The sequence below is a fragment of the Podarcis cretensis genome (genome assembly GCF_951804945.1).
Source record: "Podarcis cretensis genome assembly, chromosome: 1".
NCBI classification, from domain to species: Eukaryota; Metazoa; Chordata; class Lepidosauria; order Squamata; family Lacertidae; genus Podarcis; species Podarcis cretensis.
The window spans coordinates 136,773,184-136,794,469 of NC_137170.1; the positions used below are offsets into that span (position 1 = coordinate 136,773,184).

At 43.0% G+C, this 21,286-nt stretch overlaps 1 protein-coding gene across 2 annotated transcripts in view; it reads left to right on the forward strand.

The window, feature by feature from the left end:
- The window catches only part of SH3BP4 (SH3 domain binding protein 4), a 38,797-nt gene that overhangs the window by 3,313 nt on the left and 14,198 nt on the right, over positions 1 to 21,286 (forward strand). The window contains exons 1-2 of one of the 2 annotated variants that reach the window (XM_079977163.1): positions 835 to 1,075; positions 19,798 to 20,063. In XM_079977163.1, coding sequence (XP_079833289.1) covers positions 19,946 to 20,063 — 118 coding nt within the window. In that variant the 5' untranslated portion in view covers positions 835 to 1,075; positions 19,798 to 19,945. Of the gene's footprint in view, positions 1 to 834; positions 1,076 to 19,797; positions 20,064 to 21,286 lie in introns of those variants that run through there. The other variant, XM_079977162.1, reaches the window with a different exon arrangement.

Below are 21,286 nucleotides of genomic sequence, written 5' to 3' on the forward strand. Positions count from 1 at the left end.
TCTTTTTTAACTATATGGTGGGGCTCAGATATTTATTTATTTTCATTCATTAAACTTATATCCTGCCCTTCCAGCCAAAGGAGGCCAGGGCAGCAGGGGACACCAATACACCAAAACCAGCCCCTTAACCTTAGCCCAGTAGCTGATTGGCAGCCAGTGCAATTCTTTCAACAGTGGCGTGACCTGTTGGCAATATCCTGCCAGCTGCAGCTTCTGGTCCCACCTCAAGGGCAGCCCCACAAAGAGCGCATTGCAGTAATCCAGCCTGGATGTTACCAGCGCATGGATGACAGCTGTCAGGCTATACCAATCCAGAAACGCCCACATCTGTCCTGCTAGCTGAAGCTGGTAGTTGAAGCGCACCTAGCCACCAAGGTCACTTGGAACTCTAGCAACAAAGATGAGTCCATGAGCCACTACGAACTTGCTCTTTGGGGAAAGTACAGCCCCGTCCAAAGCAGGCAATTGACCAATTATCCAGGGTTGTGAACCACCCACTCACAGTGCCGCTGTCTCGCCAGGATTCAGTTTTTTGGCTCACCACAGAGTCTAGGCATCAGGACTTGCAAGGCCTCTCCTTTTTTGGATGTTACAGAGAGAGGTGTCCTCAGCATACAGGCATGCTTAAATATAAAAATCTGTCCTCAGTTCCAGCAGTTTTGAAAGCTAATGTTTATTGAGCTAATGTTTGTAATTAGGTCTTCTTCTTATTTTATTTATTTTTTATTTATTTATTAGATTTATATACTGCCCTTCATCGAAGGATCTCGGGGCAGTTCACAAGATAAATGCACAAATAAATAGTTAAAATAAAAACAACAAAATGATGACCATCACCCTACAAACACATTGAAAAGGCTGTAGAAAATTAATCCTCCAAAGGCCTGGTTGAAGAGGAACGCTTCCCCCTGGCATCTAAAGATACACCGTGAAGGTGCCAGATGAGCCTCCCTGGGGAGAGCATTCTACAGATGGGGAGCCACTGCAGAAAAGGCCCCGTTGTCTTATTGCCACTGTCTGGACCTCACATGGAGGGGGCACACAAATGAGGGCCTCCCTGGGTCCACCATCTATGGTGAGAGAATGACTTTAGGAGAAATCCTTTTGATTTGTTACCTATTTGATTTATTAATTATTATGTTTTGTCATTCATAAGTTATAATTACCTGGCAAGAAAAACCTATGTATCTTTGAGCCGGGGAGAAGACTGGTTATCTGTGGTTATCTGCTAGTGCAATATTTGTGGAGAAAGAAACCTGCAAGGGGCCGTAATTTGAAGAAGAGGAAAAGCAGGTGGTGGGAGGAATAGACAGGTATGTGTCACAGATACACACCCCTGTGGCATCTCAGCTCAGGGCCCCCTTTTTAAGATAAAAGGTGTTGGGGTTTTCTTACATACTACACATACTTTTGTAATGTGTAGTCTTCCTCTCCAAACCATGCTGGCTAGAACAACATCACTGCACACAAATATTGATTTTTATTTGTGCAGGGGTCTTAAATGTCTAGTCTTTTTATTTGTGGAGCCTGTTTTCCAGGATTTCCAGAAGCCTGTGGAGCATTTTTTGCACCCTGCCCCTTTCTAGCACATTAAAAAACCCAGTATTGCAAATTTGATTTTTTTCAGGCACCAGGGAGGTGTTTTTTTGGTTTTGTTTTGGTCAATAGGACAATGATGCTGTTTTCTTCCTGCGTGCAAGAATGTTATGGCCCAAATGTGGTGGCTTTCAAGAATATTTCTCAAGAGCATGCATCTGTGACCTGGAATGTTTGAGCTATGCAGACGCCATGTGGCTCCACCAGCTCTTGAGCGATGCCTATTCTACAGTGGTGCTCTTAGCCCCCAGGCTAACAATTTATTGGAATACATTTACTTATTAACATTTAACTTGGATTCCAGCAAGTAGTAGCCAGTGATTTAGCTGCAGTTTAGTGCTTTCTAATTTTAATATGCTTTCATTTCATCACATTCATGCTAATGCCTACCAGTCCTACCTCTCTGTGAAGTCCCTAGTGTGTTCAGCTTCCTAGCTGAGACAGAAGTTGTTCCTGGGCTTAGCACTCTTTCTCTCCTTCTCTGTTTCCTTTCTTTTTAGCATCCAGCCAGCATGTCTGATTTCTCGACTCTGGCTTGCACTGTGTCAATATGCCTGCTTCCCCACTGCTTTCAAGAGGAGGAGACTCCCAACTATAACTAGGGTGCATTTATATTTCCTTACTTTTTCCTTAGTCTGAGCTGAGGTCTGCCCTAGTTTTGCACCCATGAAGGAACCTATGTAATTGCTTCAGTTTCCATTTGTAGATGGGAACTAAAACACAGAGTTTTAGTTGCCGTCACAGGTAGTGAGTCCATCTGGAAAGATGGACTGCTGTTTACATAATTATTCTGAAGCTGAAAGTACAATGGGCAAAATGCATCCGTATTGTGAGGCCGGGAGTGGGGTTGGTATTAGTCTTAAATTTTGCTCCTGGTCATTATGCTGCTTGAAAAGTAAGTGCTATTTCACTGTTGCGGGACAAATGGGGGAGTTGCAAGGACAATGCACTCATGGTTTGGCATATGACCTGTGAACATGGCCCTGTAGGATAAAGGGTAATTGATTGTCAATCATATTGCATGTAACTAGTTTTCCTGCCCTCATACAGCAGTGTGACTGTTTGGACATCTTGGTCCTTTACAGCCATCACTGCTGTGAAGAGGAAACACAAGTGGCAAGAGGCCTGCAAGTCCCTCAGTCCTGGCGCTGTCCTTGCACAGCTCTTTCTTATTGCTCTGACATTCAGCTGCTACATCTGAAACAGGAAGCCGCCTGTACTTGTGGATGCTCCTCATCTTCCAGGCAGTGTTAGCCAGGTGCATTTTGCGACTGACGCTGGTTCAGTTGTGACCATGTGAAGATCCCTGGATGCTCGGTTGGCGACTGACATTTCCACCCAGAGCCCCCTCTAGCTTTCTTAAGCAGGTGAACAGAAGAGCTCGTTTATTGCATTCATGTCACACCTTTTTCTCCAGGGAATACATGGATCACCCACCTTCTCAGTTAATCCCTACAGCAACCCGGCAAGGTAGGCGAAGAGGCCATGACTGGCCCAAGGTCATTCAGTGAGATTCCTGGCTGAGTGGGGATTTGAACCCTGATTCCCCAGGGCCTAGTCTGACACTCTAATAATCACAACACCACACTGGCTCCCTGGAGTCCTGGTAAGGGGCAGCTCTATAAATTAAGTAGGTAAATAAATAAATACGGGAAAAGCAAAACGTCACTTAGAGAAAAATCTGAAATATTTTCCTTGAAGCTTGCCTTTGTTTTATTCCAGATTGTTTTATTTGATGTTTTAATGTGTCATAAACTGCTTTGAGATTATTCTTTAAAATATAAAGCTGTGTAGAAATGAAATGAAAAATATTTTTTGCAATAAATTTCCTTGCAAAAAATGACAACCGTAATCCAGGTTTAAGGTGCCATTTGGCAATTAGTTTATATATCTCATTTGCTAACACTGGTAGAAGTTAAAACTGCATATTTATCCCACGTCTGACTTTCAAATACAGGAAAGGCTGGTAGTAATGTCAACAGTGTTGCAAAATGGTGTCCCTATGCTATCTTTAAAATCCCTTCAGCATTTTGTGAAGCAGGAATTATGTATAATCCAGACATGAGATCTGCAATCACAAATGGTGACCTGAAGTTAATAGATTCCATTTGGTTTTTGTGTTGTACCCTAAATCCGAAAGCAACTAGAACGAAGTTTCAGAATAGCTCTTGGATCTTGGCTTGGCTTTCCGAGACTGGTCAATTGGGAGGCTGGAGGGGGTGGGAAGGGGGGAGGGGGAAGGGAGGCTTAGAGCCACAAGTTCCCCCATCCTCTGGACTCAGATCCTCATTTTTAAGTGGCTTTCCATAGCCTTAAGTGATCATCTATGTCAAGTCCTATAAGATAAAGTCAAGTATGCAACTACAACAGCAAATAGTATTAAGCCATCATGCTGAAAGGAAGTAGTAAGGAAAAGATAGCTGTCCATTCTGCTGGCAATCACAGTGTAAGTGTAGCTCATTTTGTTGGGCATAAAGTTTCAATCCCTGAATAAAAATATATTGCTTGATTCCATTCTTTCTCCAAACACAGGAGTCTTTTGCAGGATCTTAATTTTCTGCAGCACAAAATTATTATGCATAATTTAATCAGATTTCACCAATAGACAAGTTCTGCATTTTGGTCTTTTTGTCATATTAGAATCAATTTTTCCCTTCCCCTTTTCTCTCTCTTGGCTGCCATATGTCCTCTTTTTTTCCAGGACGTGTCCTCTTTCTCAGGGGTAAAATTTCTGTCTGGTTGGATTTTTTGAATTTTCTAAAATGTCCGGGAGTGGGCTACTTTATATGTTGCCTACGCGGTACTAAACAACCAAGTGCAAAACATATGCATGCTGTGTGAGTTTTGCATGATGCAGGAAAGGACCAGGTCCTTGTTTTTGTATATTTTGAGGGGGAATTGTAGAATGTGCCCACTCCCGCCCCCCCCCCCCCCAGCGCTGACAAATGTGTCCTCTTTTTCTCTCTTCAAAATATGGCAACCCTGCTCTTGGGGTGACACTAGTATTTGAGTGTGTGGCTGCGGCTGCTACACTGTAAAACTTTAGTCTGACTACCTATCTATAGCAGTGTTGGGAGATTAAAGGTGGTGGAGTTGGAACCAATCTGTCTCTGAGATCAGCCCTCCGTAATAATGCCACAGAAATCTAGAAACCGCTAATTCATATACGGATTGATTTCCCCCCCTAGATTAAATCCGTGCAGCTGAATTGAAACTAAATGTGTTCAAATACTCCAGTAATGTGTTTTGCACAGGATTAGAACATTGATTGGAAGTTAGTTTATATTTAAGAGGTTACCAACCATGTTTGGAATAGTAACTGCAGCACCTGAGCCTCCGAGAGCACACCTCTTTGCCACATAAAATGAGCAGGGAAGTGCCAGAAGCAGAACATTTTAAAGTAGCTTCTTCAGGCTTCTAGAATGGTGGCAGTTTTGGGGGGTGAATCCAGCGTTGCAGGCTGCCTTATCTGCTTCAGCTACCTTAACAGAAATGTAGGGAAACACAATATGTATACTACTGAGGTGATGAAAGAATCCATTTATTGCTTCTAACTTATTTTATTTGTTATAGTTCTTAAAAATGTCACACCATTAGAGTTGTATTTTCTGCCCTGGGCCACTTCCTGCACTTTGTGAAGTACATTGCCATCTGTGGAAATCATCAAAGTGTTCTACTGTGTGCTAGACACCTAAGCCATTTTGCAGGTGAAATACTCTAGGATAGGGATTTGTAACTAAATCCTGTGTAATCTAGTTAGCAGAGCTGCCCTCTAGTGCAGTGTAATCTCTTATTCTGCAAGTAGGAGGGGAAACATGATTTCTTCACTGCTTTCCAAATCTTCCCTGAGGAGAGAGAAGCATTTCCAAAAAGATAAGGACATAAATCAGTCAAAGTTAGCCATGACCAAGATCCACTGGTAGCAGTGAGAGTTACGTGGTCACAAGTCAATCAAATAATGCTGTTTCCAGTGAGGTTTAATCATGGGTAAAATTTGATGGGTGAGGGCCTGATATTTTGAGCATTTGTTCAAAAAAAAGTTCAAGGCTGTCGTCCTCTGTTCTTTCTTTTTTAAAATGGCTATTGCTGCTCTTCCTCCTCCACTCTTTGTGGTAGCAGGACATGCTCTCGATTCTCCCTTGTTGACCAAGTTCTGCTTGCACTTGATTTTTATTTTCACAAATTTGGGGCTGCTAGCAGATTTCATTAGATGCCTGAGGGGCTGCCCAGGTAGGCAATGTCTTGAGAGGAAGGGTTCAGGCAGGGTTTCCCAAACTTGGATCTTCAGCTGTTCTTGGACTACAACTCCTATTATCCCTAGCTAGCAGGACCAGTGGTCAGGGATGATGGGAACTGTAGTGTAAAAACAGCTAGAGACCCAAGGCTGGGAAACTCTGGGTTGAGGAACAGTGACAGCAAGCCTCTCTGTTTCATGTTTAGGAAGGCAGGGAGCCTTGAGGACTGTGGTTGGCCTGGGGGTATGCTGAGAGCGGTCAGCCTGTTTCTGTAGCCTGCTATGGGTAGGGAAAATGGTGACGCAGTGAGACTGTAGCAAGCCTCCGCCCTTGCAAAGACAACCAGGATAACAATTCATCCCTGCGGGATCAGAGCAAAGGTCTATCTCATCCAGGGTCTTCTTTCTTACAGTGACTGACTGCAGTCAGCCAGGTGTTCACAGAGGAGACGGTGGGGCAGCCAACCAACACTGGGCGAAGCAAACCATGGTTTCTTTGCTAATCTGCAAGACAGATTGTGTCCTGTTCAACAGTGTATAGGACAAGCTATAGCTGTGCCATCATGTCTGAGTGTGGCTCTGGTGTCCTTGCATAGCACGTTAAGGCTGGTACAGTGGAACCTCGGTTGTTGAACATAATCCATTCCAGAAGACCATTCAACTTCCGAAGCGTTCGACAACCGAGTTTCCACTGTATTGCTCCTTTGGTAGATGGTGCTGGAGACAGCTAAAATAAATGGATAAGCATTAGAGGACATTTCTATGTTTCATTCAGTGTGTGTTTCTTGGACAGTGTTAGGAAAACAGCAGTAGCTCTAGGCTTGAGAGTGTGTGAGGACAGCCTAAGTTTGCAGGGGGGACCTTTGTGTGCAAGCCGTAGCAAGATTCAAGAAGCAGCTGTGTTCCCTGCTGCCCCATGAGTGTGGTTGGCCCTCAGTGACCGCCGACCAAGCAAGCTGCTCATTTTCAGAAGTGCTTTTTCCATAGCAGCATAAAGGAAAGCTGGCTTGGCAAAGAACCAGATCATTCTTCTCATGTTTTGTCACTATCCCCTTGGGGACTATTCTTAGTTTTCTGTTACGTAACGCTCTTCGCTGTGCCATTCTTTAGCGATGAAAGAGAAAAGAATTTATATACAGTGGTATCCTGAAGAATTAAATATCTCTGCAGGATACTGTAAGCCAAACAACCTATTTTTGGTTGTTGTTTTTTATTTCAAAGGTATATTGTCAAGCATCTGGGTGAGGAGGGAAAGCCTGTGGATATCTCAATAAATATATATGGTCGAGATCTTTCCCCTCAGCAACAGTTTTCAAAGAATAAACATTTCTACAAATTTCCCCTTTTGATCCTCTTTTCATCTCTATTTGCTTTTTGTAGCTTCCAAACTCTTTGCACTGTTGTGAACTACAACTGTCAATCATCAACTGAGGGTGGGAGTTGGGAAGAAAGGGTGAGCTGCTCTTACTAACAGTTTGTCTTAACTCTGTCCGTACGATAGGCTTCTCTTAAGCCCTCCTTTAATTCAAAGTGTGTTTGACATACGGTGCCTATTATTTATTTATTTCATAAAATTCATAACCACTTGATTGGGGGAAAAAAACCTTTCAAAGTGGTTTTCAAAAGATGAAACAGTCAAATCAAGAAAAAAAATTATAACCTCACTTTAAAACATACAAAAGTGAAAATGCTAAAACAGATTTAAATTACATTCAGTTCCTAAGCATCTGAGTAGGCCTGTCTAAATAGGAATATTTTTAGTAGGTACCAAAAGGAGTGCAGTGAAGGCACCTGCTTAGTTTCAGTAGGCAGGGCGTTCCAAAGTGCAGGTGCTGCCACGCTAAACAGCCGAGCAGAACGGGTATTTTGTGGCACTTGCAGTAGTGCCAATTCTGTTGAAGTGGTCAAGAGGGCATGTGTAGGTGTCAGGGAACTGCCATCAGGGCCAGAGGGAGAGAGCGGGCTCCAGAGGGATTCCAGAGAGCGTCCCGGGATGGGGAGAGGCAGCCCATCTTCTGGGGAAGGGAATCAGCGTAGCACCAGTGGAGAAGGGGGGCAGATGGGGGAATCGGTGAGGCGGTCCCATGACTCCTCGCCGGGGACCAGTGGGGAGAGTAAGGGTCCTCCGCTGCCCACACCCTCCTTGCGCAGAAGGCTTCCGCGCAGGGAAGGTAGGCGGAGACTAGGCGTCAAAGAGCTTCTTTGCTGGAAGAAGTTCAAGAAACGCCCACTGACAGATTCTGCCAGTGATTGAGACATCCACGGGCGAGTGGCTGTCCGGACAGAAAAGGTTCACTCAGGCAACCCAGCCAGGTGTGGCGCCGGTTTACACATGAGCAACCCCTAGAACCATTACAGTAGCGTAAGGTGACCTTGTTAGGGGCTCTATATACTAAGAGTAACACTTTGAACCCAGTAGCAAATAAGCAACCAGTTCAGACCTCTGAGCCTCACTCCTGTCAGCAATTGTGCCGCAGCATTCTGCACTAACTGCAGCTTCCAGATCAAGCACAAGGGAAGCCCAACATAGAGCACATTGCAGTAATCCAACTGCAATGAACTACTGTGGTCCAGGAATGGCTGCAGCTGTCAAACCAGCCACAGCTTAGTTGGTTAGAGCATGGTGCAGATAACGCCAAGGTCATGGGTTTCATCTGCATATGGGTGCATATTCCTTCATCACAGGGCGTTGGACTAGATGGTCCAGGGACCCTTCCAACTTTATGATTCTATGATTAGGCCCACCTTTTAAATATATAGTTTATGGCTCTTCCTGTTCATTGTGCTGTTTTGGGATTGCTTGACTTCACAATAGTACAAATCTTGCCCAACATTCTGTTTTGTTCTGTTAAAGCCAGTCTTGGAAGAGGATAAGCAGCCCAGCTGCATCTGAGCAGCAATGCTTTTTAAAATATTCGTCATAATTTCCAAAATTCTAAGAAGTAAAACATAAATGCAAACGATTGTACACAGAGTATGCAAGAAAATGAGTGTTTCATTTGGCGGCATGATACAGACAAAGGTGGAACCATTTTTAGCTCCCACAGATTGAAATCAGGGGTTGAAGTTAGCTTGTTATGAAACTTGCCAGGGTTTGTTTTAAACCAGGACCTTGAGTTCGTATATTAACATTCTCTCTCTCCCTCTCTCTCTCTCTCTCTCTCTCTTTCTCTTTCTCTTTCTCTCTCTCTCTCTCTCTCTCTCATATACACACACACACTTTATTGCTTTCAAACAAAAACAAAAACAAAAAAAACATTACAGGCACTTGGCAGTGTAAAAACATTGCTGGGAATGAGCCCATTACATCATAAATTCATCTAGGATGTAAATCAGTGTCCAAGCTTGTCTCTCCATGTGTGGCCAGTGGTTGTTGCCTCTGTTTCAATGAATGGAATAAAAGGATACCAAATGATGGAAATAGTCTCTTTTGTGCTTTTCTAAGCTGACAAGTTTATTTTTCAGGTAAGCAAGAGCCCAGACTCGACCATGTGTTCAGGAAAAGTCCCTTCAATACGTCCCACTTCTAGGCGCAACACTTTTCCAATGTTAACATTAAGTAGCCAGGGGGATCCTTGAAAAGTGAAGCTAACTGCAAAAGTTGTTCTTTTAGCCACTGGTGGAGGAGGAAGGTGGAGTAAGATAGTCCAATGGCGCTTTGTTCAGGCACAGTTTAGCTTTGTGTGCAATCCTCTTTGCAATATTATCACCCATGTTATAAATAAGGTCTGGGTCTGATAGAGAGAGAGGTATGTCACCTAGTAGATGTATGGTTATAGTGAGGTTTGAACTAGTGGCGTTCTATTTCTTGGTTCACATTCTTAGCTGCTATAAAACATCTTTTATGTCTGTTGGTCTGAGACAGAACAAAGAACTTGAGCTTGCCAGTAATGCAACCCAAAACTGAGCAAAACATCACAAGGGCATCCAGTAGGATTTAAACAACAGCTTGCTCATGTGGTGAGATTAAATGTTAACAATTGTGAGTGGGAAAGCAGAACTAGGAAGAGGTGATGGGAGCACTGAAAGTTGTGCTCATCTCATGGCAGGCTGGCTGCAGACTTTGCTTCTGGTGGAACAGTGGCTTGGTAGGAAGAAAGTCTTCAAGGCTATGCAGTGTGTCACTTCTCTCCTTAGACAGAAATACCCATCTACTAGTTGGAGGAGCCAAAGCAGCAATTTCCAGGTCCAGCCTCTCTACGCTGTTGGCCTTCTCTTCCAATTTTGTGGTCACTTGGGAAAGGGGGGGAGTATATCTTTGAGGACTGGAAGAGCTTGTCATGTAGCCAGCACATTAATTCTGCAGGAAATAGCATGGTTAAATCAACACAAACCAGGCAGATTTCATGCTGTGTGTGTGTTTTATAATTATGGTCATGCAAACATGCATCCTCATAATTGCACAAAGGGACTTGGTGGATCCAGGCCTTTTATTGACTGTATGATTCTGCTAGATGAGTGAATAAGCAAATACTACCAACAATTAAACTTTCAACATTGATAAATGGATTTTGTTGCTCTGCTTCAATGGCTCTATCAGAAACAAGAGCTACGAGTATGATTGGCTTGCACAGATTGTGGATATGCAGCATTTATTCCATGAACTGCTAGGTTGTAAACAATACTCTCATCCCCCACCCGCCCTTCTTTTCTTCATTGACGTTCTCTGACCTGTATCAACTAGCAGAATACAGTGAATCAGGAATGGCAAAAGAGCTTTGATGAAGCTATGCTATCCTTGGGCCAGAGGTTTCTCTTGAAGAATCTGAAGGCATAAAACAAGCTTCTACGGTCCTAGCTTTACACCCTGCATGGCTTTCAGTCCCTGAGATATACCGTATTTTTCACCCTATAGGACGCACTTTTTCCCCTCCAAAAATGAAGGGGAAATGTGTGTGCGTCCTATGAGGCGAATGCAGGCTTTCGCTGAAGCCTGGAGAGCGAGAGGCGTCGGTGCGCACCAACCCCTTTCGCTCTCCAGGCTTCAGGAAGCTATCCGCAAGCCAGTGGGAGTTGCCGCCGGGCTCCCCAGGCTTGCGGATAGCAGCCTGTTCTGGGGGCTGGGGGGAGGGAAATAAATTTTTTTATTCATTCCCCCCTCCCCCCAAATGAGGTGCGTCCTATGGGCCGGTGCGCCCTATAGGGTATAGGGTAGCTAACTCCTTCTTCCTCATTCTGACTGCCTTGAGAAGTTCTGTAAGTGAAGAGGAGAGTTATCTTTCCCACAGGATCCTATCTATGGTAAATGCAGATCACTAATGAGCTATCTTGTCTAGATGTGTCTTGTGTCAAATCCAGTACAGTATGTTACAGCTAGATTTGTAGCCTGTTAAAGAAAGGTTGTAGTTGAGCAAAGACATTCTGGGAGGTTAAAGATTTTTCAGCAGAGCAAGTTTTTGTGTGTTTACCACTTCATTGCTTGATATCTGACAGGCTGCTGTTTTTTCTGCCGATTGAGACATTGGCATTGCAGCTCTGCATTGCCCATGGCTCTCCTTCACCAAGCAATGCTCCCTAGCAATCTTACAATGGCACTTTGTGCATGGAGCCAGCTGCACAGTTGAGCAGAGTACAGTTGCATAAGCCGTGTTGAGAAGCTTGTGAAAGAGCTCCCAGATGATATTGGGTCCAATGAGAAGGCTTCTCCACTTACTCCCATCTATCTGTGGAAGAAATGAATGACAGACTAAGAAATCCAGGGCAGTACATGAGAATAGAAAAAGTATTTTACTCAACAGAAAACTGCTTGGTCTGGAATTTTGTTCTCCACGGAGAGTGAAATGGGGTTAGCCAAAGATGTAACGTCTCTTATTTCTGGGAGCCTTGTGAACCTTCCCTAAATTTGCGGCAAAAAGTGAATGTAATTCTTCAGAGTAATTTGGCAACGAACAAATTAGCACAGAATCTCTATATATTGTGCGCTTAAAAGTCAGTTTCTAACGTGGCAGCATCAGCGGCATTGGTGGTTGGTTGCTAGTAGGCCTGAGTACTTGACTAATCCCGCCACAGAACTTGAAGTACGCCTGTAGCATCATTTCAACAGTTTCCGTGTGGCAACTGCACATGGAGTTATACAGAACTGTTAACTCTTGAGTCAAAGTGACAATAAAACATTTGGTAGCTGCAGTAGCTTGTCTCGCCATGTTGCAGGGATGATCAAAGTAGCAGCTGTGAAGGCAGAGGAACACCATTAATGACAAGACACTGACGACCCCTTTACTGTATTGCATAGTCCTGTTTACTGTTGCACTCCCCATGTGTAATTCTTAAAAGCCTGTGTGGTGTGTACTGTAGCTCATTCTCCTACTTGTCACTGGGATGAATGAGCAATATGCTATCTATTCTATGGTCTTCCTTGGTAGCAATTTTTGTGTATGTGTGCCTGTTCCACCAGGAACGGATCTGAACAAGCAGGATTTCAAACCAGTTCAACTCAGTTAAATTTCAGAGGAAAAGCAGTTTTACAGGGTTAGAACAGGGTGCTGATACAGGCCACCTTCATATTCCTGCATCGCAGGGGTCCAGCTAGATGACCCTCATGGTCCCTTCCAACTCTGATACTATGAAATGCAGTTTTAAAGGGACTAGATTGAAGCAGAAGGGGGGGGGATGAGTTAGATTTCTTGTTGGAGTATACTCCTCATGAAGAAAACGATAACACAATCATCACCATTCTATTATTTATTCAATTTGTATCCTGCTCCTGCTCCTGCTCCTAAAGGAGTCTGGGGTGTGGAGGACACACGGATCTGCATCTTCTCTGAAATACTGCATCATACCAAAGAGACCCAATTCACATTGCACAAGCTGCAGTCAGAATTGACTCAGCTTTTTCCAGGCAATGGTTAATGTTTTGCTAGTTAAAGGAAAACCATTTGTTACTGCAAGAATTTGAGATAATATGTAATGGCCTTTTCAACCATTGCTTAAAAGTATTGAAATCTGTATCCAAAGTTCCCAGTCTTGTGACCTGGCTTGCTGCCTCAGCTTGTCTGGAACACTGGAAACTTCCCAAAGACTCACAAATTTCCTTGGGAAACTTTACTGTTGCTCTGATTAACTGCACCTGAGAGACCTGCAGGACTGTAATGCATTCCTACATTGATGGAGTCCTAGACCTTCAACTAATTAAACGATCTATGGCCTTTAAAACTGTGGAGGTATTGTTTTTGTTTGTTATTATGACATGCATTTTGTGTTTTTATATTGAAAATCACCCTGTGATCTTCAGATGTATAGAAGTTTAATAAATAATAATGGTAATGTTCAAGGTTTCAGGTTCAATACTTGTCACCCCTAGTTAGAAAGTTCTCAAACACTGCCTGAGACTTTGGTGGGCCCAGTCCAGTCGGAGGGATGTCCTTGTTTAGATGGGCCAGTCCTAAGTCTGCTTCCTAAACAGAACCCTCTGCTTTTGCACTGAATGAAGGCCTTGTGCATTTCTGGAAGGGAAAAGGAGTCTCCTCTTCTTTATAGGACCAGGTTGTCACCTGACAATTGATAACTGCAAGCTCTACACAAGAGTAATGGCCACTTTATGACACCATGATGAACCATTTCTCTTTTTTCTTTTAATTCTGTGGTGTTCCTTTTCAGAGTAAGGGCTGCTTCTGAGTGCTTCCTTGCAAGAGTTTTATCTTTGTCTTGTGATGACATACATTTTATGTCAGCAGTGCTGGAAAGTAAATATTTTCTTCTCAAGCTCATTACCTCCAACATTTATTTAAAAAGATTGACTCCTTTTGATATTTATTTGATGTAAATGTTCTTCTAAATAAACTTTTCTTTTAGCCAATTAGCAGAAACAGTGATTTTTTAAAAAAGTGTCCATATGATGCTAAGAGATTTATTTCTGTTCCGAAAATGCACAATGTCCCATTTAACCAGGCTGCCCATATACTGTTTCCTACCCTAGTAGATTTGGTTTGGACAAGGGAGCTATCATTCTTTTATTTTATTTTATTGCATCCTGAGTGCAACTTGTTAGAGTAAGTCTGCAGTCTCTGCCATCTTAAGATGGTAATTAAATGCAGGCTTTGTGGTCTCAACATCAAGCCAGTTTTCACCCATCTTCTCCTTTCCCATTTTGCTTAACATCCAGCCTGATGAAGACTTGTGGAGAACTCAAAGGCTTACCGGTACTCATTTGTTTTGTGATATTTTGGCTGATCCTAATAGTGGAATTTCCAAATGATGGGCTTTTGGATTTTTCTGCACCCAGCTCTCTCTGTTTCTTCTATGCCACATCAATATGACTTGTTAGGCTTCAGACCACACTAGCCTGTTTGATGCTGTTGTCTGACCAGTTTGCTTGATGTTCTGCCGAAATGTAAGGAAAGGATTCTAATATGACTGGCAACTATCTCAATAAAAGGCATTGGTCTGGGATGCATGGGCCCAGGAGAGTTTGTTGCATTATGTTGTCCTGTCCTAAAAGACACAGAGTCATAGAATCGTAGAGTGGAAGGGACCACAGGGTCATCTAGTCCAACCCCTGCAATGCATGTTAACCCATCTATCTTTCTCAACAGAATGTTGTTTCTGAGGACAGTCACCCAATTTAAGATGAGAACTCTAACCCCTGCACCTCAGAGTATTCTAGTTATTGACATTCACCATTAATCTGTTGTAGTATAATGGATTATTAACTATGGCTCAGATCTCCCCTCTAGCCACAAACTCAGCAGGTGCCAAGTGGCCTTCAATCTGACACCTTACATGTCTGAATCTTATTTGCACATTTAATAATATCCCAGGCAAGATTTAATAACTGTAATTTAATTAACGCAGCTGATTAAGAACAGTACCTGACTAAAACGTTGATCTATTTTTCTTCACCCTGTGCTCTGTCATCCCTGTATTAGTTCATATCAGGCCATGGCCAAGAGCAAAATGTGTACAAGTGGTGCAAATTCTGTGTTGTTTCAATATATATCAACTGCTGTGGGGGGAGTTAGCTATGCAATTCGAGCGGTAAGAATGCCGTTTCCCTTCCTGCTGCAGCAGTACCTATTTATTGACTTGCACTGACATGCTTTCGAACTGCTAGGTTGGCAGAAGCTGGGACACAGCAACGGGAGCTCAGCCCGTCACACAGATTCGAACCTTACCTTTTACCTTTAGTAAATAGCTCTTTACAAAGACTAATCCATTCCCATTTCATATCCACCACAGTCAGCTGTGTCATTAATTGGAGTAATCCGTGTTTCGGTTTGTTCTGGCTTGGCTTTCTCTGTAGATGAGGCTTGGACTGCTCTTCGCAGCGAAACTGTTGAGCCTTCTTGTGCCAGTGCAGAGGCGAATAGCTGGCTCTGGCTCCCTGCTACCCACAGTTAAGAGATGGGGGGCCAAGGGCCACACTCTTGTTTCTCTGGTGCTGCCACAGTAACAGGCATCTCTGCCATGTGAATGAATTGGTGAAACGTGTAGAGTCAGCTTCCATTTGGGTGTTTGGGAAGCACCATTCAATCAACTTTGACAGGTGTCAGTCACCCGACATAATTGACACCAGATGATTGACAAATGTCTTGTCCCACCCACCTGTCAGAACTGATCTACAGGGTGCAATGAGATAAGGATATGTTTTTCCAAACCAACCAACCCCCCCCCCCCGCCGCACATGGGTTTTACTTCCTCCCCCTTCTTAGGTATTTGCTGAATAGGACTGGGGGGAGAGGAAACAGTTCAAAATGATAGTTTTAAACCGTCCTTGAGGAATCATGAAACAGTTTCTAGGCAACTATGGGGTTTAGGGGGTCTCTGCTTCCAGATCAAAGTCCCAACCCATCTCAGGCTATAAATGAAGTCTTGCTCACTTTTACAAATGGTCTTCGGGTTGATATGTTGTAGCTTAGCGCTACTGTTTAGCTCTGAAATCTTGTTTCTGTTCTACTGTTTTGGTAACAACCAGGTTCCTTTGAAGGCCTCTTGGTGGAGGGTTATTGGTGATGTGCTTCTTCTGCCCTGGACTTCTTGTCTGTCTCTCAAGCAGAGTACAGTGGTACCTCGGGTTAAGTACTTAATTCGTTCCAGAGGTCCGTTCTTAACCTGATACTGTTCTTAACCTGAAGCACCAATTTAGCTAATGGGGCCACCTGCTTTCACCACACGATTTCTGTTCTCATCCTGAAGCAAAGTTCTTAACCTGAGGTACTATTTCTGGGTTAGTGGAGTCTGTAACCTGAAGCGTCTGTAACCTGAGGTACCACTGTAACTCTGAAAGGAATGGAGAAGTCCCTGACATTTAGCAGACATAAATCTCTCTTAATTTTTTAACATAAAAATTGAATGATTATCAGTACGTTGAATATTAATGTGGAAGTCAAAGCTACTGGCTCTGCTGCATTAAAAGATCTAAATTGTTGCACATAAGATTGTGGTTCTGCAGCCTGAAACTTGTGGGGTGGGCTGCCAAATCTTAAATTTTTTTAATACACACTTGTACTGAGAGGAGAACACCGAGGAAAACTGGAAAATTTTGGGTGGGGAAAGTTTTTTCTAAATAGAAAAACTGGAAATTTGGGGGAAATACAAAACCAGAACCTCTTTATGTGGTACATGGTCTTTTAGAATGAGTGATTTATGTATTTTATTAAAGTAGTGGCTTAAAATAATCCTGCTACAAAACTTGAAAACATGGTTTCAGGTTTGCTTCTTTTGAACGCAGCTTGTCAATTCGGATGAAATAAACAGGCGGAAAACTCACATCTGAAATGGCAATGTCCAGAAACCAGCAGGAAAACATTTGAGCCTGCCAGGTCACTCTGAAAAAAGGAGTTTTGAAGGGAGACGCCAGCATGAAACTGCTGAATTGCCTTTTGAACAGAAACTCAATTCTAGCACCTGCAACTTGAAATGACAAGATTTTTTATTATCCTTCATGTGTTAATTAGCTTACCAATGCCAGGCTGTGTGTCTTAACACCAACGCAGCCTTGTTAATCATTGCTGTAACTTGCTTTTACATAATTATTATTTTCTGTCCTTTTTGTTTTCTTCTGACGTCAACTCCATTTCTTCCTTCCCCCATATTCATGCAAGCACTGTGTTTGCATCTATGCCTGCCAATTTATTGCAGTCTGCAGATGAGGACTAGGCCATGTGAAAAATAAATGTGAGATTTATTTGTATTATTTGCTTTGTATTTTTGCAGGGGTGAAACTGGGCTTTCTTTCACCCTGACACACACCTGTGCGGGCACACCCACCCCTCAACACATTTGTTCTTAAAGGTGCATATTGCATAAAAAGTAGGCAATATATTTTTTGACATCGTGTCTGTAATGGCATGGGCAGCTTCCAGAGGCTTCAGCTGAACTCAAGATATGCACTCTAAGGTTTAGAAATATTAAGAAAAACTTTTGCCATAAATTTTTGAAGCTTAAAAGTTCCCCCATGTTTAACTTGTCTTTAAAAGTAACATCCTGACCTCTGCAGCCTAAAACACGGCCAATTCTGAGAAAGGAGGAAAAAAAGGGTGTGCTAATGTTTGTTGTTTGAAAGAAGCTGGGGAAAAGTTAGTCTCTCCAAATAATAAAAAGTAAGTGTGTGTGTGTGTGCGCGCGCGCTCGCGCGCACGTAGATCTCCTCAGAGAGTAATAGCTCATTTGAGGAATCCTAAGAACTATTATGACTGTATGACCAAAGAGAAAATGACCATCCCTTCCAATAAAAGTAAATGGTTTGTCAAAAGTAGAGCTTCCTTGTACAGCAATTGTCTATCTGAGGTTGGGTTTTGACTTGGATTTATTTAGTCAAAGGATCATTAAAAGGCTGTATTTCCATCAGATCAACCAAGACCTTTTGGTTCCCATTTAAAATGTTTTGGTGTGTTTTTTTTTATATCTTTGAGGATTCCTTTTAATTTTATTTTTGTTTGATTAGTCATTTCAGGAGATGATGCTTTCCTACGTATTAAAAAATAAAGTTTTTTTTTTAAAAAAAATTTAAAGGAAGCCATCTCTCCCATTCTTATTTCAGACATCGTGATATATTGGTATATCACGATGTTTAGCTGGTGATATATTGCGGTGTTGAAAACCAGATATCGCCCAGCCCTAGTTGGCACTTTGCAAAATAAACTGGAAACATCAGCAAACTATTAATAAAACAAAGCCCTGGTCTTGGAACCGAGGGAGACCCCTTGCATGTGGGAGGCACCTTCACTCTCATGATAGTGTAAGGAGCTCCAACCTGAACCCAAAGATGTGCCCCAGTTACACAGAAGCTTCTGCAGGCAAAGGCAAGAGGACGACTGCTGTGGAATTTCCCTGCCCAATAGCAATAGTTTAACCATGCCAGCATGCCTTTAATAACGCTGACCAGTGCCTCTTCGCTTCTGCTTGCAATTCTTTGGATCCAACTCGTTACCTTTAGTCATTAATACGCATCTAATATCATTGTGGGGGACGCGGGTGGTGCTGTGGGTTAAACCACAGAGCCTAGGGCTTGCCGATCAGAAGGTCTGTGGTTAAAATCCCCGTGATGGGGTGAGCTCCCGTTGCTCAGTCCCTGCTCCTGCCAACCTAGCAGTTCGAAAGCATGTCAGAGTACAAGTAGATAAATAGGTACCGCTCCGGCGGGAAGGTAAACGGCGTTTCCGTGCGCTGCTCTGTTTCACCAGAAGTGGCTTAGTCATGCTGGCCACATGACCCAGAAGCTGCACGCCGGCTCCCTCGGCCAATAAAGCGAGATGAGCGCTGCAGCCCCAGAGTCGGTCATGACTGGACCTAATGGTCAGGGGTCCCTTTACCTTTACCTTTAATGTCATTGTTACTTAACTGAAACAGGAAATGAATGTTCCCATTCATAAACAAGGACTTAAGTGGAATAATTTTTGTTAAGATATTACATTGCTGATAGTGGTTAAAGGCTTTGACCAGGGGCATCATCACAGCAGTCACTAGGCATAAAAGTAATTGCTGCTACATTTTATGCACCTGTTGGTGCTAGGATACTAAATGTGGGAAACATTTATGGAGAGCAGTCAAGCACTCTGGCTGAGAAGCACTGGTAGAATAACTACTTTGGGAGTGGCTGTCCACTTGGCTACATAGCTGGTTAACTGTTCACATCCTGGACAAGTTGCTGGAAAATGTGACCATCTATATTTCCTTGTGTTTTCACCTGATGAATTGCATTTCTCTTTTGGACTTTATCTATGCTAAATCTGAGCAGTTGTCTAAATCAAATTGCTGGAAAGACTGATTCAGTAGTGTGAAAAGTATGTGTATTCGTGCGAATCTTGCGGAACACCCAAAAGAAATATATCCCATTGGTGGGCTGCTTATTTTGAACTAGGTCGAGTACAGAGAAGGTCCTCTCTAAGGAGGAGAACTCTGTGTCAACATAACTTAGATTCTTGTAGCCCAAACTTACTCTGCTTAGACGGTAGTTCAGTACAGTCTTGGCCATGTTGAGCACCAGCCAGCAGGATCAGTGGTCAAGGATGAGAGGTGTGGAAGGCCAGCAAGTTCTGGAGGGCTACAGGTTTATTGATTGTTCTACCCTGGCCAAAAGAAAACAGATTGAATAGGAACCATTATGTTGCTTTTGAAAGGTATACTGGTCAAAACCGAAGTCTGCCTCTGGTCGTACTGGATATATATGGGACAGAAAACCTTCTGTACTAGAGTGACTTGAGCAGGTGTTGTAAAGAAAGTTACCCCTCCTTCAACATATTTTAAAGTAAGCAATATGGTACTTTGCAGTGGGGAAACAGGATCCTATAGCCCCCCCCAGCTTTTGCCTGATGGCTACATGAATAGCCAAAAGTAGATTATTTGAGTTTCCCCCACCCTTTCTTTGATTATTTGTTGTAGTAAAATAATACACTCAGATGTGTTTTTCAGACTATAAACTTTAGAGTGAAATTGGAGAAGGAGAAGTTTTCTACAACAGACTCTCATGTCAAAGTTGGAAATGCTTAAGAGAAACCATGTTGTAACTCTTCCACTCTTTTTCTTTTCAGATTTGTCTCAAGTTGTAAAAAAAACAACCCCCAAAAAACAAATAGCGCCCTAAACGCACTGGTAGCTTAAAGCTTCTAAAGAAAAATGGCACAACTCTTGTAGAGAAGATGGCCCACTAGATTCTCAGGGAAGGGCACAAATCTCAAGATGGCAGCCCAGAGGATTCGTGCTGCCAATGCCAGCGGGCTCCCACGGTGCAGATCTGAGGGGACACTGATTGACCTGAGTGAAGAATTTTCTGAAACCAGCTTCAGTTCCGTCAAAGGTGAGAGGGTTTTTTGTATGTAAGTTGGAGCACCAAAACTGAAGTGCCTACAAGAGAAGGGAGTCTGTATGCACCATCACATCACTAACTCAGTAGTTACCAGTCTTTTCAGAGCAGTGGGCATATTTCAAATTGTGAGAGAGCACTGGCAGCACCAGTCACAAGCTAGCAGCTATGGGGCAGGGAGCATGTTATAATACAAAATGGCTACCATGGGGAGCCATTTGGCATAACACCAAATGAGAAAGACATCTAGCCTGGACAACCTTCTGCTTACCATGGGAAGTCAGCTACATCCTGCTGGTCCTGATTGTGGAGATCAGACAGTGTGGGTTTTGCGAACGCACACCCACCGATGCTGCTGCTGTGTAACGGCAACAGGGAGCATTCCACAGTACCTGGAAAAACATGCAAGGCAGCCACACCACATTGACTCTCATTTCATAGAAATTGCTTAGTAGGTTTCTGTGCATTTTGCCCCATAACTTTGTGGAAGGAGCAGACACTTCTTTTTTCTTCTTAAAAAACGAAAGCTTAAGAGTTTGGGACCCTTCCCAAGGAGCAGCAGTGGAAATCTCCAGCGGGGTTGGTGACCCCTCCCTTAGCTCATGCTTTTTGCTCTTGTAGCTTTGTCTTCCAGATGTGCAGCAGGCAAAGCATGGTGGGTGGGATAAGTGAAAAAGCCCTGTTCTGGTCACTACAAACCATTTAGCATAAGCTATGGTTGCAAACTCATAGTTTCTGACTCTGATTTCCCAGACTATTGGAAGCAATAGTTTGTCAATCACACACCACACCAAACCATAGTTACACTTCCTTGACTGTGATTTGATGCATTGCCTTAAAGTGTCACATGATCCTATTTCTTGATCATGCTACTTACATAATACTTCAAAATATTGTTTTGGAATGAAAAGACTTCTGCATAAATGCTCTTCTAAAATGTTTTCCAAGTTATTCTATGTTTAGAATAACTAAGTGTGGCATGGCTTGAAGGAGAAATTTCAGGAGCTGAATTTTTTAATTCCTCATAGGAAATGCTATGGCGGGCAGATTACGATGAAAGGATTGGATTGGATTGATCTTTATTACGGCCATTGGCCCGTTACACGACAGTTTCCCATACCAACATAATATACTTAAACCTCCAAATTTAAAATCGCCAAAACTTACAAAAGACAAACAGGAACCAAAGCAAAATAAAAACAAAGACCACCATCATA